This window comes from Erithacus rubecula, assembly GCF_903797595.1.
Source record: "Erithacus rubecula genome assembly, contig: scaffold_151_arrow_ctg1, whole genome shotgun sequence".
Taxonomy (NCBI): domain Eukaryota; kingdom Metazoa; phylum Chordata; class Aves; order Passeriformes; family Muscicapidae; genus Erithacus; species Erithacus rubecula.
This window is the reverse complement of record NW_027636150.1, coordinates 150,921-178,179: the sequence shown is the minus strand read 5'-3', so window position 1 is coordinate 178,179 and position 27,259 is coordinate 150,921. Positions and strand designations below refer to the sequence as shown.

At 48.8% G+C, this 27,259-nt stretch overlaps 2 protein-coding genes across 2 annotated transcripts in view; one reads left to right on the top strand and one right to left on the bottom strand.

Annotated features, from left to right (window-relative positions):
- LOC306815544 (uncharacterized protein) overlaps nucleotides 1-22,757 on the bottom strand; it is a gene marked incomplete at its 3' end in the record, with an annotated part of 81,005 nt that extends 58,248 nt beyond the window's left edge. The window contains exons 1-2 of the mRNA XM_079332121.1: nucleotides 22,633-22,757; nucleotides 21,741-21,819 (exon numbers count right to left, since the gene is read on the bottom strand). Coding sequence (XP_079188247.1) covers nucleotides 21,741-21,792 — 52 coding nt within the window. The 5' untranslated portion in view covers nucleotides 21,793-21,819; nucleotides 22,633-22,757. The remainder of the gene's footprint in view (nucleotides 1-21,740; nucleotides 21,820-22,632) is intronic.
- The window catches only part of LOC306815547 (class I histocompatibility antigen, F10 alpha chain-like), a 260,303-nt gene that overhangs the window by 94,841 nt on the left and 138,203 nt on the right, over nucleotides 1-27,259 (top strand). The window lies entirely within an intron of this gene.

Sequence of the window (27,259 nt, the reverse complement as noted above, 5' to 3'; positions counted from 1 at the left end):
CAAGGAAAGGTTGATCATTGCTGCATACATATCCCAAATGTCACCAGAAGAGTAGAAAAAAGACATAAGTCAATTGGAACAAATTGAAACAAAAGTGCATGAAGTCCAGGAAGAAGCTGAACATAACTGGGTAGGAGCACTGTTTAGCTCCCTAGGAATCCAAGTCTCTGGTTGGATCATCAATTGTACAATATGTAATAATGATTGTATTAATATTGTAGTATGCATAATTATGTATAGATGTCTTTTAGGAATGATTGCCAGAGAAGGACTTATACTTGACATGTTATGAGAGCACTGACCTGGAAAGAAGCAATCCTGCCAATTCAAAGAAGACCCACCATCCTACATAGAAACCACACTTGAAGAATTGAGCATCCTTGCAGAAAATCTGAAGAATGCTCAAAAGGGGGTGAGTTGATACCGAAATAATGAGGAAAGGACTAATGTAGATATAGTAGTAGTCATGCTAAGCCTTAGAAAACTGCAGTTTTTGGACAGGCCCTGAGAACCTACCTTGTGAAACAATAGTGAAAAGAATTAGTAGAGCATATAGAACATTTAGAACTGTGAAAACAATAATCAAAGGATTTAGCAGAGCATATAGAACATTTAGAAACTTTCAAGATAAGGCTAAAGTATAATAATAAATAAAGGGTTCTGGTGATGGGCAAACATGCAAGGGGTATTAAGGGGGGTAGCCTATATCTGAGTGACAACATGCAGATTTATGACTTCTAGAAATAATATCTACAAGATTTATGTAACTGTATTGTCTTGAAGAATGTGTATCTCTGTATGTAGACCACTTTGTAAAAGGATATAAAAACCTGACAAAAAAGGAACTGTGGGATCCTGACTTTGGACGCCGCGTCCGCAGGTTCCCCGGGCCCTGAATAAAGCACCGCATAAACTGACTCTGTTAGTTTTGTGTGTTCTGTTTGGGGCATCGGGCAACACCAGTGCGGGGCTGCCCATTTGTGACTGCTCGCTCCTGGTTCTCCTCGTTTCCATGGCCACAGAACCCCCATCCCAGCTCCATCCCTTTTCCCTTCCTTCCCAAGGCAGCCAGCCCTGGGCCCAGCCATACCTGAGGGTTTGATATTGTTTAGGAAGTTGATGATTTCCAAAGCTACTTTTCAAGGCCTTCATTTCTGCCATTCCCCTCAGTTCTGGGCTGCAGTTGTTGGCTGGGGATTTTGTTTTTTCTCTTCACAACACATAAATTGTTGGGACACAACCAGGGGTTGGAAGTAAAAAAAGCTTTGCCCTCCCCAGTAAATGACCCCTGAATTCCGTTGGCAGGTGTCATTTAGAGAACAAACTGACCATCCAAACATTCCACTTTTGTTCTGCTTCATTGCTTCAGTGGTCTATTCCCTGCTTTCTTATTGCAGAGACACTGAAACACAACATAAACAGAATTTGCCTCAAATATTTCTGATCTTGGTGCTTCCCTGACAATTCAAATTTTCTTAATGGAAATAGCACAGAGCAGGTTTTTCTGAAATACTCTCCAACAGAGCGGTTAAAACTAATCATGCTTGATTTGGCAGAACTGAGCAGAGCCAAGGGACCAGTGGGTGTGATCCCTTTTCCTGCATCAGCTAAATTATTTCTTCAAGTCTCATCTCTCCTACCCCCAAAGAAGCTTTTCACTCTTCATTCACTACCCCCAGTATTTAGTGGGCCAATATGATCAGTGTTTCTGTAGGGTGGAAATTGGCCATGCAAAGGTTCTCCTTCATTGTGGCAGGGGTTATTCCTGCTTTCTTTCCTGCTGACACACCCAAACCCAACCTGCAACACCAGCCTCAAAATGATTCTCATTCTGACTGTCCCTGAAAATCAGAACAATACTCAGAGTGTTTCCCTGTTCCCAGGGACAGGCTCCAGGCTGGGCACGTCACTTGCACAGAATGAAGAAGAGCTGCTGCACTTGCCAGCAACTCAGGGGGCTCACGATCAGTGCTTTGAATGCAGCTTTTGTCCACACTCTGCCTCCCTGAGCCAAGCAGCATTCCTGGCATGGACACCCCTGCTGCAGCCAACATTCTCCCAGTACAGCTGCAGGAATGAGATTGCAGCAAGTTCTGGCTGAAGGAGTCTCCAGTCCTCTGCAGCCCTGCACCTGCAGTGGAATCACCTTGTGCTGGCCATGGGGGAACAAAGTGTGAGGGGCTCTTTGCAGGTGAGGGTCTCCTCAATGTTCTGCTGCTGCTCCTCCCCTGGCCTGATTCAGCTGCTGATGCCTTCCCCTGCAGCTGTATCAGGAGCCTGCCTGGAAAAATGACACTGCCAGTGCAAGTGACAGCCACCCATCCCTGACATGGCTCTGCCTACAGGGCGGCCTGCCTACCAAACTGCTCCAGTCAGGTGATGTTAGACAACATAAAATACCTTCAAACAATGCATTTTCCACATTCTGCAATATCATGGCCACACAGTCCACATGTTGGGGGCAGACTGCTGTCAGCAGAATGGGGGCAGCCCCAGCAGCTGCTCTCCCCATGGCTGGATGGTCATGGCAGTGGAGGCAAGTCTCTCACCATGCCCACTGCTGTGGCACCCGTCTCTGAGTTGCTCCCACCTGAACTCAGGGTGCTGCTACAGCAGCAACATCACTTCACACATTTGATAACAAAGACTTGGAATGGCATACAGGACTTGCCCAAAGACCTACTACAAAAAAAAAAAGGGAAGGCGGCAGGGAGTCAGAATAGCTCACTCCTAATACAAGCATGCATGGATTTAAGCAGGGACATTGGGCTAATCATACTGGGGACTGGTTTGAAAGCCTTGCTCCAGCGATTCCTACCAGTTGGCAAGATTTTTTCTGGTGAAAGGAGTAGATAAATGTGGGGGAAGTTTGGCCAGGGAAATATGCAACCAATCAATGTGATTGATAAAGCATAGTTCCATTTATTGAAGGCACCATCTATATTTATAATCCAAAATACATGACTAAGCATATTTGGCATAATTTCATTGGTTTGAGGTACATGCGCCTCTCCTATTATTGGCTCTTGCAAGATGAGATGACCACCCCTTCTGCTTTTTCAGCTATGTCTGTATATGTACTTTTTAGCAGCAAAGCTACTGCAACTATTCTCCATATAGCAACAAACTAACCATCTCTTCCTCTCGCACATCCTCTAGCTGCAGTAGTATCAATTTTATGAATAGGCTGCTATAGCCTATCTTGCTAATATGTGCAGTTTAGCATCTCGATTCTTGCCATGAATCCTCAGATGAGCCATTTTCATGGGCTGCTAATAAGGCCTCAGCTGAGCCATGTCCATTACTTGCTAGCCAAGCATCAACAGCTAGTCTATTAATTTTTAATTTGGGCTGTCCTGCTTTTGTTGGATGTTATAATGATATGATCAAGTAATCGTGTCCCTATTGTCTGTAGTCCATTTGAGCTTTAATTATTTTGCTCCTACAAACATTGCTTATTCTACAGTACTGCATATACATTATAATATATATAATAGATATATATATATTATATATATATAATATATACATAATAATAATTATACATAATATAATACATTATATTCATATATGCAAGATCACTATGTAAAAATCCTTCTTGCTAAATAGGTTTCCCATAACATTACTGAGGACCATATCACTTATGGGGCACACTTAAGCATTATAACAGTTCAAACAAAAGCTATCTTCATCTTTGAAAACAGAGGTCTTTCTTCTTCTCTTTGCTGGGGGGCAGCAGGAATCTTCATCTCTCCTCTTTATTCAAACTTATGGGATCACAACGGTTTCACATCTGCTCATTTCAGCACAAATGCCTCTGCTCATATCTACAATTAAACCGTAATCTCTATGTGCTATAGGAACGAGTCTCTCTCCATAGCTTAAAAAGAGAAATTTCAGTCCATGACTCTCCTCTTTCCCTCATCTGGGGCCTGACTCTTCCTTTTGTCTGACCTTGGTGTTTTCATGCTTTTTCTGTGCATATCTTCATCTTGGCCATTTTCTTTCACTCAGGACAGAGAACAATGTGTCTGCAAGTCTCATTCTGGCAATGAAAGAGTTAATATCTCACTCAGGCAGCAGCTGGAGCAGTTGGGATGGAGCATTTCAGACCAGCTGGGACTGGGATGGGATTGTAAGGGCCAGCCAGAGAGGTCGTGGTTGTTCTGGCTGCATGGCTGTTTTCGGTGTTTGCTGCATTCATTCCAGGCACGGGCGGATGGGTTTCCCTTCACCTTCACCTGCCCAGCAGGTGAAGGGTGAGTCCCTTGCCAGGACGGGCCCAGCTGTGTCTGCCCCAGTGCGCTGCCCAGGGGGGCCCTGCCACCCGAAGCCGCTCTCCCGGTGAGAAAAAGGCCCCGCGGACCAGGCAGGGCAGGGTTTGAATGTCAGCTCGGTGTTCTGCTGAGCCATGGGCTCCCTGGCTGTGCCAGGGGGGAATCTAAGATCTTGGCAGCTGTGTGGGCCTCCCCTCCCCGTTTCTATTGGGGACCCTGCTGAAAACGGGGCCCAGAGTCAGAGCCCAGCCCTGGCCCAGGCCCGGCCAGGCCTGTGGGCTGTACGGAGGGGCCTGGGCTGGTGTTACCTGTACTGAGGCCAGAAGCAAAAGAGAACTTTCTCAGCGTTTTTTTCACCTTTACATGTGTGTTTCACAAAGAACCTTTCTCATTGGTGTAATGTGGGAATCCTTAAAATCAGAAGGTGCAAAACACTAGGCCTCAGAGACAACAGACTGCAATTAGAGCAAAGCAGAAAGCATAAGGCATATCAGCAGAAAATATATGACATGTAGAAATCAAGGACAAATAGAGCAATGGCCTGTGTATTAACGCTTGGCTAGATAACTCTGTAAGATGCAGAAAGTATATCTAGCAAGATATAGGAATGTCTAAGCTTAATAATGCAGCTCTGTGCTTTGTATTTTAAGGCTTACAAGTAGGTATTGTATTCAAAATAAGCAAGTATTGTTTCAACCGAAGGTACATGCACTTACAGTGGTTGGATGAACTATTGTCATGATGCTTTTGCTTTTTGTGATTGGTCAAAAAACTTTCCAAGTGCATTGTAACATCACTATTCTCTGGCTGTTGCCGAGAGCATGAGCTGCTAGCATCTTCCTGCTGTTCCAACCTTGTAATGACACTGATGCTTGGGAGGAAAGAAAAATAATAAAGCAGCTTGAGAGACGTTCCACAGCAGTCCCGTCCCATTTGTGATTCCCTGGCCTGTGTTAGTGTAACAGTGTTTCAATATTAAAAATCAGACCCAATTGGTCCTTGTCAGTCCATGGGAGGCTGCCCAGGTCCTGGCTGAGAAGAATTTCAGGGAATCTTTACAAACCATCACAGCAGCCTAGAAGTAACAGGGTCCCTGGATGAGAGATGAACTGATGGATTTGACACATAGAAAGGATCCCAGCCAATGCATTGAACCCGAAGTGCAGATGCATCATTGGCCAGGAAATGGGTATGTTAAGACCTCAACCAATCACATGTGTTTATCTGGGACATTCAAACCCTCGATTAAGAAGAGTCCCAAACAATAAGAAAGCTTTTGTCATATGGATCACTGAGGGTTCGTGTGATCTCTGTCTCCCACCACACCTGAATTGATGCAATAGGTGTGGTCATTGGAGTGTTCAGTTAGGTGGTGAGTGGGATGTGGTCAATGGGGGTGGTCAGTGGGGATGTGGTCAGTGGTTTGGTCACTGGAGTGTTGTCTGTGGGTTTGGTCAGTGAGTGATGTCAGTGGGCCATGGTCATTGCAGTGGTCAGTGAGGTGTGTTGGTGGGTTTGCCAGTAAGTTGGTCATTAAGGGGAGTGAAGTGTGGTCAGTGGTTGTTCTCATGGAATGGGAAGTGAGTATGGACAATAGGTGTGGTCAGTGTAGTGGCTGGTGAGTGTGGCCAGTGGGTGTGGTCAGTGGTGTGGTGTCATCGGTGTGGTCATTGGGTGTGGTCGGTGGCAGTGGTCCTTGTGGTGGTCAGTTGTGTGATTAGTAGGTGTGGTCAGTGGGGTGTGGTCAGTTGAGCAGTCAATGGTGTGCTCAGTGGGATGTGAGCCTCGGTGTCTGGGCAGTGGGTGGTCAGTGGGTGTGCTCAGTGATGGGGTGGCAAGTTGGTGTGGCCAGCGGCATGTGGTCAGTCAGGGTATAGTCAGTTGGGTGGTCAGCTTAGTCAGTTGCATGGTCAGTGGATTGTGGTCAGTGGATATGGACAGTGGGTGTGGTCAGTGGGGGGTGTAAGTGTGTCCTGGTCAGTGGGTGTGGCCATTTGGGGTGGTCAGTGCTGGAAGTGTTAGAAGTGGATGTGGTCAGTGGCTGTGGTCCGTGGTAGTGTGGTCAGTTGGGTTGTCACTGGGGGTGGCGAGCGCAGGTGTCAGAGGGAGTGTGGTAAGCATTTCTAGCCAGAGGATTTGGTCAAATAGGTTGCCATTGGAGAGTGGTCAGTGGTATGGTCAGTGGTTGTGGTCAGTGAATGTGGTCAATTCGGAAGTTGGGTGGGGTGGTCAGTTAGGTGGTCAGGGGATGTGATTGTTGGTGCGATCAGTGAAGATATGGTCAGTTTGTCAGTGCAGTGTGGTCAGTGGTGTGGTCAGGGGGGTGGGGCATTGGTTTCTTGGATATGGGTTGTGGTCAGTGGTTATGTTCAGGTGGGGTATGGTCAGTTGGGGGTCATTGGGGTGTGGTCCATTGGTGTGTTCAGTGAGATGTGCTCAGTGGAGGTATGGTCATTAGGGCAGTGAGTAGTGTGGCCAGTGCCTATAGTCAGTGGGTGTGGCCAGTGAGTGTGTTCAGTGGGTGCAGTCAGTGAGAGAACTCAGTGGGATGTGATCAGTGGTGTGGGGCATTGGTGACTTGGCAAAGGATGTGGTCAGTAGGTGCAGTCAGTTGTTGTGGTCAATAGGTGTGGTCACTGGCTGTGGTCAATAGGTGTGGTCACTGGTTGTGGTCAGTGGGTATGGTCAGTGGTTGTGGTCAGTGAGGCATGGTATGCAGAGGTGGTCTGTGAGTTGTGTTTACTGGGAGTGGTCAGTGGGTTGGTCAGTGGTCAGTAGGGTCAGTCAGTGGGTTGGTCAGTGGGGTGGTCCATGGGAATGGTGTGGTGGTCAGTGGAGTGGTCAGTGGGGTGGCAGATTTGGTCATGGCAGTGTGGCCGGGGAGGTCTGGTGTGGGCATGCTCCCCTCTCCCTGCTCCTGAGAGCTCTGCAGCCCTGCTGCCACCCATCTGCCCAGGCCAGCACAACAGCCTTGGCTTTGGGGCCCTGCAGAGCTGCTCCTGCTCCAGGCCCAGGGCCCATCCCAGAGCTGGGGCAGCCACAAAGCTGTGCCCATTTCTGTTCATTCCTGCTCTGATGAGGATGGATCCTCAGCCACTTGGAGGCTGTTGATGAATTTTACTTTTCCAGAGGCCTCCTCTTTCTTGAGCTCCTCAGTTCAGGACTTCAGTGACAAAGGTTCATAAACATTTGTTGAAAACACCAGAACAAAAAAGGCCCCTGGGAATTATTTCAGTTCTCAATTCTTCTGTGGTTAATTAGAAAGATTTTAGAAGTGTATTCCAAGTAAATATACTATATTGAAAACAATACAGAGAGAACTCTTTTGTCCTGTTGTCTTTTCTGTTTATAGATTGATATCAGCCATGTCCAATTGATATTGACCCCCAGCACCTTCTACTGCAGTCTGAACTGATATGAAAATCAAGACCCTTCATGACTGACATGACAATTGATCAGATTTTGTCCCCCCACCCTCCCCATCATTTCCCTCATCCCACCCCTAGAACTTATATGGATCAGGGACAGAATTGCCACCAGGAGCAGGGCAGTGATTCTTCCCCTGCTGGTTGGTTGGGCAGCACCTTAAGTGCTATGTCCAGTTCTTGTCTACCAATTTAGGAGGCACCTGGAGGGGCTGGAGCATGTTCAGAAAGGGTAAGAAGGCTGGTGAGGGGTCTGGAACACAAGTCCTGTGAGGAGTGGCTGAGAGAGCTGGGGTTGTTTATCCTGGAGAAAAGATCTCAGGGGAGACCTCATCACTCTCTACATCTCCCTGACCCGAGAGTACAGCCAGATGGGACTCAGGCTCTTTTCCCAAGGAACAGAAACAGGAGAGGAGGACACAGCCTTAGGTTGCACCAGGGGAGGTTTAGACTGGACATTAGGAAATATTCTTTACTAAGAGGGTGATTGGGCATTGCATTGGACTGCCCGAGAGGAGGGTGTGTCATGTCCCTGGAGGTGTTTCAGGATAGACTGGCAATGGCACTGAGTGCCATGGTCTGGGTGGCAAGGTGGTGTTGGGTCACAGGTTGGCCTTGATGCTCTCAAAGGTCTTTTCCAGCCTGGGTGATTCTCTGATGATTGTGACACTGTAGGGCCTCATGGAACTGAGAGGACCAGAGTGACACTGTGTACAACATGGTACCACAGAGCCAAGGGGCCACTGTGACACTGTGGGGCTGCATGGAAGCAAGGAGTCCATTGTGACACTCTGGGTCATTGTGGAACCACAGAGGCCACTGTGACACTGCAGGCCCTGGGGAAGCAAGGGTCCATTGTGACACTCCAAAACAAAAAGAGCCTTGTGAGAGCCTGGGGCCAATGGAATCAAGGGGCCATTGTTCCACTGCAAGGACTCTTGGAACTAAGGGAACAATTGTGACACTGTGGTGCCCCATGGAATCAAGGGTCCTCGTGACACTGCAGGATCTTGTGTAACCAGGGCTCCATTGTGACACTGCAGCACCAAGGAATTCATGGTGGCACTCAGAGGCCTCCTGGAACCAAGAGGCCACTGTGACACTGCAGGGCCTTGTGGGACCATGCAGAGCACTGTGACAGAGCAGGACCTTCTGTAATGATGGGGCCATTGTGACCCTGCAGGGCCCCATGGAACTAAGGGTCCAGTGCTGCTCCTCAGGGACTCCAGGAATGAAGGAAAAATGTCTGACACCATGATGAACCAAGGATCCATTGTGACACTGAGGAACAAGGAGAACATTGCTGCACTGCGAGACCTCATGGAACTAAGGACCATTGTGACACTGCGGGGGCCAAGGATCCATGGGATTCTGTGACACCAAGGGGTCAAATGGAACCAAAGGGACATTGTGAAATTGGCAGACGTCAAGAAATCATGGAGAGACTTGTGATACTCTAGGGCATCATGGAAATGTTGTGACACCAAGCTGGCTGCGAGTGTTCATCTACTTCACTGTATGAGAGCTCTGCTTCACTGTATGAGAGCTCTGCAGAGGGACCTGGACAGGCTGAATCCAGGGCTCAGATCCAACAAGGTGATGTTTAACAAGACCAAGTGCCAGGTCCTGCACTTCAGTCACAGCAACCCTGCAGTGCTATGGGCTGGGGACAGTGTCAGGACAGCAGCCAGGTAGAAAGGGACTGGGGCATTGATGGACAGGAGGCTGACATGAGCCAGCAGTGTGCCCAGGTGGACAAGAAGGTCAATGGCTCCTGGCCTGGAACCAGGAATGTGGGAGGCCAGCAGGAGCAGGGCAGTAATTCTTCCCCTGTAGTCAGCACTGGTTGGGCAGCATCTCAAGTGCAGTGTCTAGATCTGGGCCCCCCTAATTTTAGGAGGGTCTGGAGGGGCTGGGTGCGTCCAGAGAAGGGCAACAAGGCTGGTGAGGGGTCTGGAACACAAGTCCTGTGAGGACTGGCTGAGTGAATTGATGATGTATATTTTGGGGAAGGAGGCTCAGGAAGACAAGGCGGTGTCAGGGCACAGGTTGGACTTGATGATCTCCAAGGTCTTTTCAAACTCGGCTGATTCAGTGATTCTCTGAAGCCACACCTGGAACAGTTGCAGGATGAGCCCTGGGCCTCCTCTTCACAAGGTCCAGCAGCCCAGGTCACTCAGCTTCTCCACACAGCCCCAAAGCCCATCCTGTCAGTCCTGCAGAGCCTCTCCAGCCCCTCCTCACTGCCCAGAACAGGGAGCCCCACACCCAGACAACACCAGCCCAGATGTGCCCCCTGGCCTGTGGTGCCTCTAGCAAGGGAGCAGCACGAGGCACTGCAGGAGACTGCAGCAATTCCTGAAGCACTTGTAGATGATCCTGCTCCTCCAAGGGATGTCCCATGGTGCCAACTGAGAAACTGAAATGGAAGTGCAGGCCATAGAGGAATGGCAAAATCAGATTGACTGTTTGCAGGAGAGGGGACAGAATGGGACAGAGCCAGAAATATGGATCGGAATGAGAAAAAGAAGAAAAGGTGAATCAAAGGAAATGCTCAAGGCTGTGTGGGGGTGGCTACAAGGCAGCTGTGGCTCTGAGCAAGAGTGTCTGCAGTGGGACTGGAAACTCACAGCTCATGGGAACAAATTTTCTGGCTGACTGCAGAGTCCACTACAAACCTGAGTGGTTTCCCTGCATCCCCAGCCCTTGCTGGCCCAGGGACTGATGGCATTTTTGCTCACTCAGCTCCATCTCCCCACAGCAGCACCAATGGGGGTGCTGACACCTGCTCTGTGCAGTGCAAACAGGGGCTCCGAGCCAGTGCTGCCATGTCTGTGCCTGCAAGGATGTGGCACGTGTGTGAGCTGGGGGAGAGGCCAGGGCTGTAGAGGGGGATTTGTTGCAGGTGCATGAGGACGCTCTGGGACGCTGCCCTGTGCTGTCCGTGCAGTGGGGATGGATCAGCCCCTGCTCTGCTGCTCCTTGCCAGGGTCTCCCCCTTGCAGGGACCTTGCAGAGCACCAGCCATGCTGTTTTGCCCCCTAGCCTGCCCACGGCCAGCCTGGGGCTGCTCACGGGGGTTTCTCTGCTAAGCATTGGCCTGGCCAAGTGTTGTGGAGAGAGCCTGGCCAAGGAGCCTGGAGCCTCCAGGCCCTGCCCTGAAGCTCCAGCACTGCCCCAGCGGTGGCCATTGGCCTGTCCCTGCTGCCGCCCCGGCCTGCCACCCCAGGGCTGTGCCCGATCCCGAGAGCCACTCAGGCCCTGCAGAAACACGAGGGGCATGAGGGCAGCGGGCAATGGCACGGGAAGCAGCACTGGCAACACCAAGTGCTGCTGCTGCTTGGGCACAGCTGCTGTGCCAGCACTGATCTGCCCCAGCTCTGCACACAGACATTGCGCTGCAGCTCCAGAGATGGGAAGAAAATGGGGAATCTCCAGTGAAACTTTTCTAGGAGATCATTTTGTTCATTTAGGCCCTGAGAGAGCAGGCATTCATTTACACAGTCTGTGGCCACAGGGAAGGTGGAGTGAAACCAAATGCAAAATGGCACAAAAATGACATTTCTTTGTGGACAGTATTAACAGAAGGGAAAACAAGGTAAAAGAACCTCCAATATGAAACCAACAAGAAGTATCAGAAATTATGTTTATTCCAAGGGATTTGCAGAAATTGGCCAGAAATTAATGTTCCTGAAATTGTCTAGTCAACAGCCTCCACACAACAACCTTGAGCTCCTGGTTCCTGAAGCTGTAGATGAGGGGATTTAGGGCTGGAGGCACCACTGAGTACAGAACTGACACTGACAGATCCAGTGATGGGGAGGAGATGGAGGGGGGCTTCAGGTTGGCAAATGTCCCAGTGCTGAGGAAAAGGGAGAGCACAGCCAGGTGAGGGAGGCAGGTGGAAAAGGCTTTGTGCCGTCCCTGCTCAGAGGGAATCCTCAGCACGACCCTGAAGATCTGCACATAGGAGAAAACCATGAACACAAACATATGACTCCTAAACACACACTAACTGCCATGATTCCAAGTTCCCTGAGATAGAATTTGGAGCAGGAGAGCTTGAGGATCGGGGGGATTTCACAGAAGAACTGGCCCAGGACATTTCTATGGCACAGGGGCAGGGAAAATGTATTGACCGTGTGCATGAGAGCATGGAGAACGGCACTGGCCCAGGCAGCTGCTGCCATGTGGGCACAAGCTCTGCTGCCCAGGAGGGTCCCGTTAGTGCAGGGTGTTTGCAGACTAGGACACGTAGCGGTCGTAGCACATGATGGTCAGGAGGAAATATTCTGCTGAAATGAATACTATAAAGAAAAAGAGCTGTGCAGCACATCCTGAGTAGGAGATAGTCCTGGTGTCCCAGAGGGAATTGTGCATGGCTTTGGGCACAGTGGTGCAGATGCAGCCCAGGTCACTGAGGACCAGGTTGAGCAGGAAGAAGAACATGGGGGTGTGCAGGTGGTGGCCGCAGGCTACAGCGCTGATGATGAGGCCGTTGCCCAGGAGGGCAGCCAGGGAGATGCCCAGAAAGAGGCAGAAATGCAGGAGCTGCAGCTGCCATGTGTCTGCCAATGGCAGCAGGAGGAAGTGGCTGATGGAGCTTTGTTGGACATTTCTTCCCTCTGGACATAGTCAGCTGTTCAAAGTAAAGCATTGACAAGTTGGGATGATGAAATTTTTTGACTCAATTCTACACTATTTTCTTAGGAATTCCCTCCAAAATACTGCTCTTCCTGTAGGAGAATGTTGCTAAAGTTGTTTGAGTTTGGCTATCTGTTGCTGCTGAGTCTTCAACATTGCTCTTAGCCTGAATACTGGGGAGACCAGAGGGAAAACAGGGCTCCGTTTATCCCAGTGTAGTCACACCTACTGGTCCCCCAAACGTGCCATTTGTTCATCACACCTCCCACTAATTCAGGGTGGTTGCACATAAAACATACCTGTAAAAAAGGTAGCCTTTTTGAATGCCCTAATTTTGAATTAATTTCCCTTATTATCTTTTATTTTCTCTGTGCAGATGGACAGAGAAGAGAATATGAGGTTTGGTCCTTGCTCTCTGATTCCTGGAGTTGTACCTACTAGGAGCTTCTTCTCTCTATCCAAATCTTGTCACCTGCCAGTGATTCAAGAGCCCAGACCAGCCCTTGGTGGCTCAGCCTCTGCCCTGCAGACCCCTCCCAGCACACGGCACTGCCCAGGGGCATCGCCCTTCTAGGCAGGGCCTTAACGGCAGCTCAGACAGAGATGTTTTAAGTCAAGGTGCTGCTGCAGCTGTCTGTAGGCAGAGGAGGGTGAGGAGGCACTTTGTGAGGGAGACCTGAGGCTGATGCCCAGTTGGACAGTGCAGGAGTCTCAGTGACACAGACACACCAGACAGCCCCTTTCCCTTCCCTTGAGGAGAAAGCTGAAAATAGCCCTGGCCATGCAGCACCATCTGCACAGCAGTAGGAATCTGCCCTGATCGGGGTGGCTGCTTCCCCCTCCAACTTTTCCCCACAGCCCATGGGGAGCTGCCAGGCAGGCTGAGAGCTATCCCTGGCAGGTGGCACATAGCCTGGGCTGGCCAAGAGCCATGCGGGCTGCAGGAGCTGTTCTGCAGGGACAGCCCTGGGCAGCCCTGGCTGCACCCCAGCTTCAGCCCCTGCAGCCATCCCTGGCAGCAGGAGCTGTCCTGCCCTGTCCCTCTGACGGTGCCCAGGGCAGCCCCGCTCTGCAGCACATCCTCCTCTCCTCCCCTCCTCCACCTCCTCCCTCCTCCTCCTCCTCCTCCTGTGCCTCAGAGAAACTGTAAGAGTCCTCCTGACACATCCCCCAGGCTGTGGGCTGTGCTGGCTCCAGGAGATCCCTCCCAGCAGCACAGAGACCATTACTCTGCACCCACAGACTCACCATTTCCAGGGCTGTGAAGATGTTTCCCCAAGTGAAGTCTCAGCTCAATGTCTTCCCAGTCCTGATTGCCTTTAGCCTGTCTGTACCTGGCTCCTGTCCCCTCAGTGCCTGCAGGCAGTGCCCTCAGCCCTGCTGGGCTGGAAGAGGAGCTGCTCTTGAGCAGAAATATCTTTTTGAAGCTTTTCTTGGTTTACCTTGGGAGCTGCCTTTGTGCCAGGAGCCTGGCCCAACTCAGCAGCACAGACAGAGCACAAGGACTTTAATGATCTCTCAGGACTTTGGTGCTGTTTACATCAGACTCAGTCCCTGAGAGAGTGTGCTCAAAAAACTTCTCAAGAACTCAAAATTTAATTGAAAGTCCAAAGTTCCTCTAAGTTTTAATGGATTCCACTGAGGGATATGACTGAAATTTTCCCCAGCTTCCAGTTAGAGCATCAGGTGGCACTGATGACGGGGGGGAGACAAACAAGTGAAAGGTGTCTCTGATGCTGAGCAAACCTGGATGTGTTTCAGGAATGCAAAGGGCCAAGGCCTGAGCTCCAGCACCTGGCAAGGCAGATCCTGTCCCTCCCTCATTGCTCAGGGCTCTTCCTGGGGCACTGGGCTCTGGGAATGTGCAATGCCAAGGGCAGGACCATGGGGCAGCCCCTGCCAGGCTGCTGAGAAGGGACAAGGAGGCAATGAGACCCCAGCACAGCAAGGCTCACTTGTCCCCTGCTGGCCTCAGGCCCAGGGCCAGCAGCCATGGCCCAAGTGCTGCAGCAGTTGGCTCTGGCAGGGCCTTTCAGCTGCTGCCCATCTCTGTGCCCTCTGCAGCCCAGGCTGTCCTACAGTGTCCATGTCCTGCGCCTCTGTCCCTGCAGGCTGTCGTCATCCCCCAACTGCCCCACCTCGCTGGCCCCTTCCTTTGCTGACAGCTCTGCATCCTGCCTGCCTCTGTCTGGCCACACAAACCTTGGGCTACTCCAGACTCCTTCTGAGGGATGTGTTGCACCCTAGACCTGTCCTGGAAGAGAAATTCCTTTCTCCATTTTTCCAGTTCAGACCTCCCCAGCTGCCACTGGCGTTAATTCTTTCTTACTCCAACTGCTCTCTATTGTGCTAAAAAGATCCACCATCTCTGAAACTGCCCTCCAAGCACTCCCACGGCACTCCTCTGCTGTCCTCAGTCTCCACTCCACTAAGCATAGAGCTTTTTTGTTCCTATACAGTGGTCATGTACTTGTGGACTGCAAACCTCATCTTTGGAGATCTCTGGGTCCTCTCTAATGTGTTGGCAAAAACATTTTGTTCATTGTCTACAGAAATCAGCAGAAGAACTAAAGCAGCCAGACTTCTCTGTTCTAGCTTATTTTGCTTGAGAGGAATCCTTGCCTAGATAGAATTTGGGAGGCCAAATCAGTTTTGGCCATGGCCCCTGAACCATAAGGCTGGTTTCTTTAAATAGGTAGGAGGGAACGTACCTGAGTGTCTCAGGGGCCGATGAGTTGTGACCACCAGGGGCTGTCCTGGCAGCTTGTGCCTGGGAGAAACCCTTGAATATAAGAAATATTTTAGGGCCAGTACCAATTTCAGCCAAGGGTTCCTGGAAAGAGGGAAGGTTCTTTTCCATTGGAAGGAAAGCACATAGCCCCAGTTCTACAGGGGTAAATGAGAGGCAACTTTCCACATGCCAAAGTCAGCTGGGGTTGTCAGGTAGTCCCTGGGAGGCCAAACCCACCAGATTAGTTCCATGTCCCCTTGGTTCCATGAGGCCTTGCAGGGTCACAATGGCCCTTTGGTTCCATGGGCCCCCCACAGTGTCACAGTGGTCTCCATAATTCCATGAGGCCTTGAAATGCCACAATGGTGTCCATGGATCCATGGTGCCCTGCAGAATCACAATGGCCCTTTGGCTGCACCAGGCCCTGTAATGCAGCAATGACCTCTTGGTTCTACACAGCCCTGCTGCTGCACACCAGCCCCTTGGGACCATGCAGCCCAGCAGGGCCACAGTGATGTCTTTGGTGCCACGGGATCCCCAGTGTTTCAGGGGCACATGAGAAGAGACCATTGATATGCCAAGGGCAGTTGAATCAGTCAGGCAAGACATCCAGACCTGTTACCTGTTCCTTTGTTTCCATGTGTCCCTGTAGTATCACAATGGCAGTGTAATACTGGATCCTTGGTTCCTTGAGGCCCAGATGTGTCACACTGGCCTCTTGTTTCCATGGGGCTCCATAGCATCACACTGGTCCCTTGCTCCCATGGGGCCTTGCAGTGTCACAATGGCCCCTTGGATCAATGAGGCTTGTAGTGTCACAATAGTCTCCATGATTCCATAAGGAATACTTGCAGTGTCACAACAGATCATTGGATCCATTGAGTCCCACAGTGTCACAGCAGCCCTTTGATTTCACTGAGACTCTCGGTGTCACTGTGGTCCCCTTGGCTCCACAAGGCTCTGAAGTCCACAATGGCCCTTTGATTTCTCAAGGCCTCAAAGTGTAAAAATGACCTCCATGATTTCATGTAAGAATGCACCTTTGATTCCATGGGGCTCCTTAGTGGCACAATGGTATCCTTGGTTCCATGGTGTCAAAATGGACCCTTCATCCCATGGAGATCCACAGTGTTCACTGTAGTGCTCTTGATTCCATGAGGCCCTACCATGATATAATGCCCCTTGTTCCAGTGAATTCCAAAGTGTCAGAATAGTCTCCATGGTTTGATGAGGCCCTGCAATGTCACCATTGTCCCCTTGGTTCCACAGGGCCTCACAGTGTAACAATGGACTCTTGCCTCCATGGGGTTCCTCAATTACAATGGTCTCCTTGAATTGGCAGTGTCACAATGCCCCCTTGGCTCCTTGTGGCCACAGTGTAACAATGGCTCACAGCTCCATGAGGTCACACAGTTTAACAATGGACCCTTGGTTCCACAAGGCCTTGCTTGGTCACAATGGACGCTTGGTTGCATGAGTTTCCCTACTGTCACCATGGTCTACAGCTGAGGGCTAACGAGATGTTGTTTTGAGCAGTACCAAGAGCATCAATTCTCAATTTGTGATCATTTACATTTGCCTTTTCCCAATTTGGTAAAATGTTTGATAATAACCACTGTTGAGAATTGGTTAGAAAGCCATGGACACAACTGTGGATATGGCTCAGCTGAGGCCTTGTTGCAGGAGAGCAGCTCCTGCTAAGTAGTAGCTAGGCCTTGCTCTTAAGCAGATTTTGCTGAGCAGCAGTGTTTGCTTTTAGAGACTTTTGCAAAAGCAATGCAGCTAGCATAATCTGCAGAGTTAGTCGATAAGTAATACATATGTCCATTGTTCAGTCAAGGCCTTAACTTCCAGGGAAGCACGTAGCAAGCGAGGTATAACCCTGGGACGGATACTATATAGCAATAAGTGTAAGAATAAGGGAAGTAGCAGCCAAGACTAGCAGCGAGGTAGCACGTAAAATTTTTGGCTAGAAATTCAGTAGGCGTGATTATCTCACACTTGTAAAAACCAATAATAAGAGAAGGCATACATAGTAAAAACCACTAAGATTATACTAATATGAATAATGCTGATTTATGCTATTTTGGGCTATAAAACTGTCTGATGCTCTCAATAAAGTTGGATTATGCTTTATCAATCACATTGATTGTCTGGCTGATCCCCTCGCCATTCCTCCACAAGTGGCTCCGCACCCACGCAAACCACTGTTGCAACCCCAGGGCTGTTAAAGAGGACTGCAGAGGTTGTTTCAATTTGGTCAGGTCTCTGGTGGTGGCAACCAGTTTGTTCATTTATACCTCTGAATCAATGCTATTTAAAATTCCCCATCCTGTTTCCACAACACCGGTTATGTCTCTTGTTTATTTCTTGGAAGGATCCTCCTGGTTTTGCAACCAGGTCGTTTGTCCACCCCTAGAAAAGGTGAACAAGCTGGCTGAATTACTGAGACATTGTTTTGCATTGGCAATTTGACTTATTTAAAAGGCCATGCCAAATTAAATAATATTTGCTGTTGGCCACTTTACGAATTACCCAAGGTCTAATTTAAAAAATTTTCAGGCTCAGTATAACCGGTGGTTGGGTAGTAGGTGTTACAACATTGACATCAAGTTCTCCTTTATATTTTGTATTGTTTTTTCCCACACATAATTTTGTAGGAAGATTGTACAACAGTTCAATTTTGATTTTGAATCTTCACAAAATAAAACACAGCTGTAAGGTCCTGTGCCATAACTGTATACAGGTTCGATGAGGGATTCAGCAATTAATCTTCACGTTCCATGGCGTTATTCTGTGAAAAGTAAACACAACAGAATCTGCCACGAAGAGGCAGGAGGTTAAAATGATGGAACTATGCAGACATATATTCTGTTAACTTCCCAATCATTTTGCTGCCAAGAAGGAAGCCACTCTGTACCTCCTTTAAACACAGCAATAAGAGTCAGTGTAGTTACAAGCAAAGGAGGCACTCTGAACTTCAAGCTGGAAAACACCCAAATAACCATCAGCACCCCAACTCTAGACCCACCCAATCCCACAGCAATAATTTGTTCAGCAGAAGCATCAGTGAATGAAGAATTAGTGAGCAAAGAGTGTTTGGGGGAGAAAGCAGAAGCTACTTTAATTATTGAGGCAGGATTTGTCATCGCTGTTGCCCAACGTCTCAGTTTCTGTTATTGCCAGATTTTTTACAGTTCCTTTTGTTACTGAGGATTTCTGGGCCACCCCGTCAGCAGGGGCAGTCCCAGTAGTGGCTGTCTTCAAAAACTTCACTTCCTGAGAAGCTTTTTGAATTTCCCTGAAGGAATCTTAAACCAATGCTTTCTAGGTGTGAAATTGTTTTCTGTTGCACATCCCTCACTTCTTCTTTTTCTTCTCCTCCTATCAATACATCATCTATGTATTGGTACACAGCTACAGTGTCAGGTTTGGGGTTTTGGATTGGCCATACAGGGGAGTTTTGCAAGTCCTGTATAACCGGTTTGATCTCTACTTTGGCACCAGAGAGAAAAGGGTATTGTTTTACATTTACAGGATAATTGCATAGGTGATTTATGGCCAGCAGTGAATTGTATTTCATGTATAATTTGCAAGCTAGGCAGCTTTGGAATGTTTCTAGGAGTTGGTCTGGGGTGCCAGTTATGGCTAGAGGATCACCTCTTTTTAGGGTGCTAAATCCCCCAGCCCAGTAGGCTGCACGCTGTGTCAGAGACCACGGAACACAAGCGTTTCCAGTTGTTAAGAAAACTCCAGGCCCCCAGTATCCATTGGCTTCTTGTTCACTTCATTTAATTTGATGTCCTCCAGTGAGTGAAATTCTAAAAACATACTCGGTCTCAGATTCTTGGGGGGGACGTGAGTATTCTTTCTTTAATTTGGCCAATTCATTAGCAGTGTATGGTATTTCTTTGGAGGTTATGTGGGGGTCAAAATCCTCGTCATTCAGGTATCTATATTCTGTTTTAATCAGAGGTCTCATTTTAGAGCAGCAATTTTCCCCACAATTTTGTATGTGTACTAGTTCTCTCTGTGGGTATATCTGCTTTATGTGATATGTTTGCTTTTCTTGTTTCATTAGGTGTATATGCATGCTGTGAGGTATGTGATAGTTGTAGCAAATAGCTGTGATTTCTTTCCTGCTCTATTTGGTTTTGCAGAGTTTCTACCTGATTCCTTTCCTGCTCTAGTAAGTTTTGCAGAGTTTTTACATGATTTCTTTCCTCCTGTTATAGTTTTTGCAAAGCTTCTGATGTGATCTGCCCAACCCGAGCGGGAGTCATGACGGGTTCTTTTAGGGATCTCAGAGCGCAAAAGACACAGCAGGGGAAAAAAACAGTTTACTTCTACAGAAATGCACTTTATTTAGTGCCAACCAAAATGCGATAGTGGGACAGAGGGAGAGAGAGAGAGAGAGAGAGAGAGAGAGAGAAAGGGGGGTCAGGATTATAGCTACCAAGATGGGCAGACGAATCCTTGTGGAGCCAGCCAATAGATGTCTGTTGCCATCTGGGGAGATCTCGGGGGTCTCCTCTGAGAAAATCACATTTATAGTCCTTTCCCAAAGCGAGTGGCTTCTGGCCAAAAGGTGGGAAGATTTATGGACTATTGTATGTGGAGATGGTTACCCTGAGAAACAGGTGGAAACAGGACGTTTCAAGGAACACAAAATCATCTTTGTTGTTATGAACACATGCAGGGCAGCCCATACTGACCAGTCCATTGTTTTTCTATCTGTGGGAGCTTTGTTGAGTAAACGCCCCGTGACTAGTTGTCATGAGAAACCAATCCTGGTAGGCATCACCTGTGGAACAGTCACTTGGTTATCCTCCCATCCTTGGCCAGCGCAGGCCTCAGGCGAGGGTCGTTGGGCAGAAACATGCGAGAGGCTCACACGGACTCTCACAGGGTGGAAAGTAAAATCCGCTGTCCCAAATGAATTCCTGATGTCAGTCTGCATCCCAATGGGTTTTTGGCCTGCTGAGTCCAGGTGCCCACGATGAGCCAGGAAGATGTGGAGACCACCAGCCAGGTGAGTTCCCAACACGGATCACCAGGACCATCGATCACCAAGGCTCTGCCCAACGAGGGTCACTGGGGAGCATCTAACGGGGCCCAACAGAGGGGATGGAGCTGAAGCAGCGCAGGAACCTCTTCGCACACGCAGGGCACTTACAGAGCTTCCCTTGCCAGTGCCCCCATTGGTGCTGGGTCATGGCAGAGTTCTGGGAGAAGCTCTTCCCACACTGGGGACACTGTTAGGGCCTCTCCCTGGTGTGGATCACTGGTGGGTGACGATGGTGAGTTTTTCTTAAAAGCCCTTCCTGCACTAGGGGAAGCGAAGGGGCCTCTCCTCTACATGTGAATCTGCTGATGCTTTAGCAGACTGCATCTCCTCTAAACCTCTTGCCACACTCAGGGACACTCATAAGGGCTTCTCCCCGGTGTGGATCCTCTGGTGGGACACTCAGGTGGGATCTGTGCCTGAAGCTCTTCCCACATTCCCCACAGTTGTAGGGGCGTTCCCTGGTGTGATGGCATCTGGTGGCGGATCAGATCAGAGGTGTCCATGTAAGTCCCTTCCCACATTCCCCACACTTGTAGGGCCATGCCCCCTTGTGGATCCTCTGGTGCGGATCAAACTAGACTCTGTCGCGAAGCCTTCCACATTCCCCACACACTAGGTCGTTCCCCAAGTGTGGATCATCTGGTGGACATCAGTTTGTGGTACTGGATGAAACTCTTCCCACATTCCCCACACACATAGGCTCGTTCCCCAGTGTGGATCATCTTGGTGGACAATCAGGGTTGTTGTTCTGGCTGAAGCTCCTTCCCACACTTCCCACACACATACTGGTCCGTACCCCAGTGTGGATCCCTCTGGGACGGGTGAGTTTGCTGCACATACTGCAGCTAATCCCCACTTCCCCACAACTCATAGGGCCGTTCCCCAGTGTGGAATCCTCATGGTGGCGGGTCACACTGGACCTCACCCTGAAGCTCTCTCCCACATTGCCTCACCATTCGTAGGGCTGTCCCCTTTGTTGGATCCTCTGGTGGCGGATCAGGCCTGGAGGGGCACTTGAATCCCTTCCCACATCCCCACACTCGTAGTGGCCGTGTCCCCAGTGTGGCACTGTCAGGTGCCTGATCAGATCTGAGGTGTTTCTGAATCCCTTCCCACATTTCCCACACTCATAGGGCTTCTCCCCAGTGTGGATCTCTGGTGCCGGACAAGGCCAGAGCTCGTGCGGAAACTCTTCCCACATTCCAAACACTGAAGGGGCTTTTTGCCATCATGAAGCTGCTCATGGACCCTCAGCTCAGAGCTCTGGCCACATCTCTGGCTGCCTTCCCGGCCCAGGCTGGCTCTTTCCTCCTCGGATCCCCATGATCTGCTGTTTGCAGCTCCTCCTTGTGCGGGATCTCCGCGGCTTTTCCTCCCTGTTGGATTCCTGCACTGTGGAGCCGCTGCAAACGGCCTCTTCCACTGAGGTTCTGCTGTGGGGATTTGTCCTCCCTGGTCTCCGTCCTCAGCTCCTGGTCTGGGGGGGAAGGACAAGGAGAGGATGGGATTTGCCTCTGTGCCAGAGGGAAGGAGGAGATGCCCCCAATCCTCCCCGGCAGGACAGAGGGGGAAAGGGGCAGTGACTTCCTCCTCACCTGCCTGGCTGTCCAGGGGCATCTTCCTGTTCCTCACAGCCTTCTCCTCCATCTGGATAAGACTTGGGAATTGGAAAATCTTGGTTTGGGGGAAAAACAAAGTGATTGATACGGCTTTGAAGGTCCTGCTGTCTGAGTGCATCTCAAGAAATGCCCGGGCTGTCTGGTGTCCATAAAAACCTCCAAAAATCACGAAGGAGCCCAAAAACACTCTCCCAGAAGATCCCTGTTCACACTGTGTTCACTTTGTGGTTATGGGGGTTCCTGTTCTCAGAGCTGATGGGGACCCGTGGCTCCTGGGGATTCCCCCTCTCCTGGCTCCTGCTCAGGCACACTGAAGGAGTTTTGTGGGTCCCAGGGCTCATCCTGCCCTGATCCTGACTCAGGTCCCAGGGTCCCCCTCTCCTGCATCCCCCCACTCCAGGCACTCAGGGCTTTCCCCCGTTCCCTGCCAAGCCCTTCCAGGCTCGGGGGCCCGCACCCCACTCATCTCCCGGCTCCACCTCCCCTCCAGGCTGCCGGGGGTCCCCCAGCTCTGCTGTCGCCCCTCTCCCCACGCCGGGGCTCCCGCCTTTCATCCCCCGCCTCTCCCGGGAATCCCCAAAACCGATGTCCCGCCCCGCCGGGACCGGGCCATCGCCACGTGGGCCCCTCCAAATCCCCCCAAGGAGTATTTACGGCTCAGCTTTGGATTCCTGCAAGAGCCAGAAACATCCCCTCCTCACATCAATAAAACAATACCTCTCCCAGGGACACCCAAATACATTTGGGACTCGATTCCCGAATCTGCGAGGCACAAACCCCACCCCCCATCCCCCAAGAATCCGAAACCCAACCAGCCGTGCCGGAGCTGCCGCGATAGCCCCGGGCCGAGCTTCCCCTCCGCGCTCACCCGCGGGATGCAGGAATGCGATGCTGCCGGGGCCAGCGGAGCTGCGGGCTCAGCGGGCTCGCCCTGCAGCACCGCGATTCTCCGCCTGCGCCCGCTTCTCCTCTCCTGCTCCTCCTGCTCCTGCTCCTCCCTTTCCTCTCTCCTCCCCTTCCCCTCTCTCCTCTTCCTCCCGCTGCTCCCCCGCTCGCATCCCGGACCCCCCTTTGCCACCCCCTGTGCCCCACGGCCGCCGCAGCAGCGGCTGTTGGGGAGGGGGCAGCACCCCCTGAGCCTGCAGGGGAGACAGAGCAACTGAGAGTTAGGAATCGAGCATCGAGAAATGCTTGGACTAGAAGGGGGCTGACAAAACCCTATGTTTGCTGGAATTTACGGTGCTTACAAGAACAGGGGAGAGCAAGGCTGCAGGATAAGATAAAGAGCTGGGGTGGGCGAACAGGATGCAAGGACAAAGGCACCACAGGATAAGGGGGATTCTCCAGATCCCTGAACCCAGGAAAACTGGTATCAAAGTCCAGAAGATGGGCAAAGGAGTAAAAAGAATATGTGCAAGGAGACAAGATGAAAAGTTCAACTGAGAGGAAGACTGTTTACTTTTTCCCAAGGAGCAGTGTGGAGCAGAAAGAGGCGTGTAGCTAATTTTAATATGAATCGGGGACAGGCAATGAATATGTATTAGGTGTATTGTGCAATTCTAGTTTGTAGAGAATAAAAAGAGAGGTGCAGGTCGCCAAAGGTGTGCGTGGTTTTGGAGGAGCTATCCCCCTCAGCGCTGAATAAATACATTCCTACTCTTATACCTTATTTTGTGTGGTATAGAGAGTTTTTCCGCGCTTCACAGGGCTGGGCAGGGGGCTCGGGGCCCCCCAGTGCAGATCCGTCCGTGCCGTCCCCTCCCCCCGAGCCCCAGTTCCGCTCCCGGGGGTCGCTGGATGCGAGGGGGTGGCGCAGGTGGGGTGGGAGTGGGGAGCGCTGGGCGCTGCGGCTCTGCCGCTGCTACAAATACATGTTATGGCATTGGCTTCTCCTGGATATTCAGATAAATACTGTATGTGTAGTGTTGAAATAATTTTTAAAATATAGTTTTCTTTAAAAGTACATAGGTTAATAAAGAGTATTTGTAATAAAGAAACTACTTACTTAATTAAATAACACTCAATAGAAACACCTATTGCTAATATACCAGTTACCAACACCTACTGTCTCTAAAAACTAAAAGCCACAAATCAAAACTTATTAAAAAAACTAAATTAAAAGCACAACAAAACCCACAAATGCTCTTAAAAACCGAAACTCATAAAATAACCTTTAAAACAAATCCTAAATTATAAAATATAATTTATAAAACAGTTCGAAACTATACAATAAGTCTATAACATACAAGAATGCTAATAAATTCAAGAAATATACCTCAAAACAAAGTGTATTCTTAACCAAATACCAAATCTCCCAACCATTATAACCTTTTACTTTACTATTTGTCTCTTATTTTCTTGTATTACACCTTTTTAAATCAACACAAAGAGGAACACATTTTTCATGCCACTCTCTGTGGAGTTCACCACTGAGCAAATTGTTCAGTTTGGGCTCTGGCCGTGCTGGTGAATAGCTCTGTGCTCTGTGGCTCTTCCCAGCAGCTGCCCAGTCCCAGCCTCAACTCTTCCCTCTTTCTTTTTCTCTCTTTCCTATTTCTCTACCTCACATTTCCAGTTCAGTCAAATCCATGTTCAATCAAATTCGTAGGTTGTAGCTCCTAGTGGTCTCATTTGCACCTTCACTGGGCTTGAGGTGTCTCACCCTGCTGGGCCCCTTCTCATCACCATCTTTCTGGGATTCTGTCAGGGCTGCTCTTTCCTTTTCTTCTTCCCTCTGCTTTGAGCTGGGAATGGGCTGGAAAATGTCCAGCATGATATAAATCCACATTATAATATTGTTTTTTTGCAAATATTAAAATGCATGACTGTATGTATAATGTTATAGCAATTTTGCTATAAAAATATAGTTTTTATTTCTGCTATTAACTAAACTTAAACATAGTAGTGAAATAGCTGATATAGTCATGCTTGTGGGAATTGAACTGCCTGCTTGGTTGGGATTCCAATGGAGAGGTGATGAAGTCCCCTGCTACTATCAGCACCAAGTATGGACCGAAGCCCAGGCTGGAGGTGATAATAAGAACAGACTAAAGCCACAGCCAAGAAATGTGCAGGCTCTAAAAAGGCAAACCCGAGGAGGAGCCATGCTAAACAGTTCTTGGAACATGTAAACTACTTTGGTGGAAACTGGGAGGAATTGGCCAAGTATTCCAAAGCATATGATGTATATCATATCATATCATATCATATCATATCATATCATATCATATCATATCATATCATTACTCTTATGCCAAGGCCACGGTATTGAGAAGTTTAAAAATGATAATATCAGTAATTGGAGGATAACCAGGTACAGAAGCACACCTCATAGAAAATTGGTAACTGCACTGCAGTTGAGAGTCAATGTCTGCCCCACGAGAGAGATCCTGGCCAGGGGTACTTGTGGAAACTTGATAATATTGTGGTGCTGATAATGAAACATCAGCCCATATCATAGGGAACTGTCCAATTACTCAAAACACCAGGAATAAAGGCACAAAGAGACACATCTGTGAGCTGCTAAAAAGAAGAACTGGACTGTATTTCAAGAGACGATCACAACAAGTTATACAAGCCAGATTTGATATTTGTTGAAGGAGGAAAGGCATTCATGGTGAACATGACAGTCAGATACAAGCACTCCAACTCCTCCTTGAAAGTTGCTGCCAATGAGAAGGTCAGGAAATACCAATGCCTTCAACAGAGTAACTCAAGATCTTACAAATGCATCAGACATTGAATTTCTGGGATTTCCTATAGGAGCACGAGGAAAGTGGTGTGAGAAGAACTCTTCTGCTGTTGGCCCTAGGTCTCTCTAAGATGAGGCAAGAGAAGACAGTCTGGGCCCAGAGCATCCAGAGCACTGCTCTTCTCCATTGGTATGGTACATACTTTTGTGGACAAAGCTCGATGGATTGTTCTGTTCATGAAAATAAAAAATAAGGCTGAACAGCATCACTGGACAGTGGGTAGGACATGTGGGAGCAATACAATTCTTTCAATCATACTTTGTTGGCCACTGCCCATATTTGAGATAAATTTACCAATTTGGCCCAGGTGGATGGGCCACCTATACTTAACCTGGAAAAGAAATCTATTATCGTATCTATTTATAAAAAGCCATGAATGATCACGATTGATTCCATCTTGTTAAGACTGTTCTCCAGAATAAGATCAGCAAGGTTAACTGAGGCATGCTCCCTCAAGCCAAGGCAAAGAGGCTTTATGAAGCAGCGGGATGCTCTGAAAAATTGATACTCCAGCAAACAATAATTTGATCTGCCAGAAGAGAACACAGGCTGCTGGCTGTTGTATTCATGGATATTGGCTAAGGCTTTTGACCACCAGCACTTTCTACGTGCTCTGCAACAAAGGGAAGTGGACTGCCATGTCACCAGCTTGGTGAGTAAGGTGTGTCAGAGCATACATCTTCACATGAAAACCTCTTCAGAAAACTGACATAACCCAAAACATATACACCATCCCTAGACTAAGATACTTGGCAGATGCAAACGGATGCAAAAGCAGGGCTCCTTGAATCCCTGACCTCCAGATTTGATCAACTGTCAAGGAATGGCAATGCCTAACACCGTGTACATGTGATGTCATCCTGCACTCCAGCATGAAGGATGGAGTCTGGGTATCCCAACATTGATGGGACTCAATCCAATATCTAGGCCCAAAGATTGCAAAGACTTGCCCAATGTTTGGATGATGAATTAATGCTGTGGGGGGATTTTTTGTTAGGGTTGGGATTAAATGTGCAAGGTTTTAGTTTTTTGTTTGGATTTAGATGTTTATTACTTTTTATTTCTATTATAGTTTTACCAAAGGTGAGTTTTACAGTACTTTAAGTTAAACAATTTAAAATGAAGACTTTTTTTTACAGGGATTTTAAAGATAAATTGCTTAATTAAGAAATTATGCTTAAATTATTTTTACTTTTAACTTAATAACTAACAATTTGTGGCTTGTAATGCAGACTTTTTATTTAATTATGAAATATTACTTAGACTTATGAAGAAGAAGGCCAAAAGGACAAACTTTTGTTCTAAAAGTTCTACTTGTTTTATATATATTTTATTATATTCTAAAACTTTAAAATCTTATTTCCAACATTTTAAGATTGTTCCTGGAAAAAGAATGCTTAGGTCAAGTATATAGGAAATTATGGATGAGAGCCAGAGGGAATCAAGAAAAGATTCTGTCAATATGGGAGCCTGACCTAATATTGAACAGCTGGATGGTTCAGTTGGTGACACAACACCAGAATGGGCAGTAGCTACTCCGAAAACTCAGTATTCACAACCATGTAACTGGAGGAAACAGGAGTTCTGGTCCTCCCAAATTTCCCCTGCCCTAATCATGCAGCAACACATGGGGAGGGGGATTAGCTCAGGTACCTCATGAGGGAGCAGAGATCCACTTGCAGTCCATGGAGACCCAGAATGGAGCAGGGATTCACCTGCATCCTGTGCTGGATCCTGCTCTGC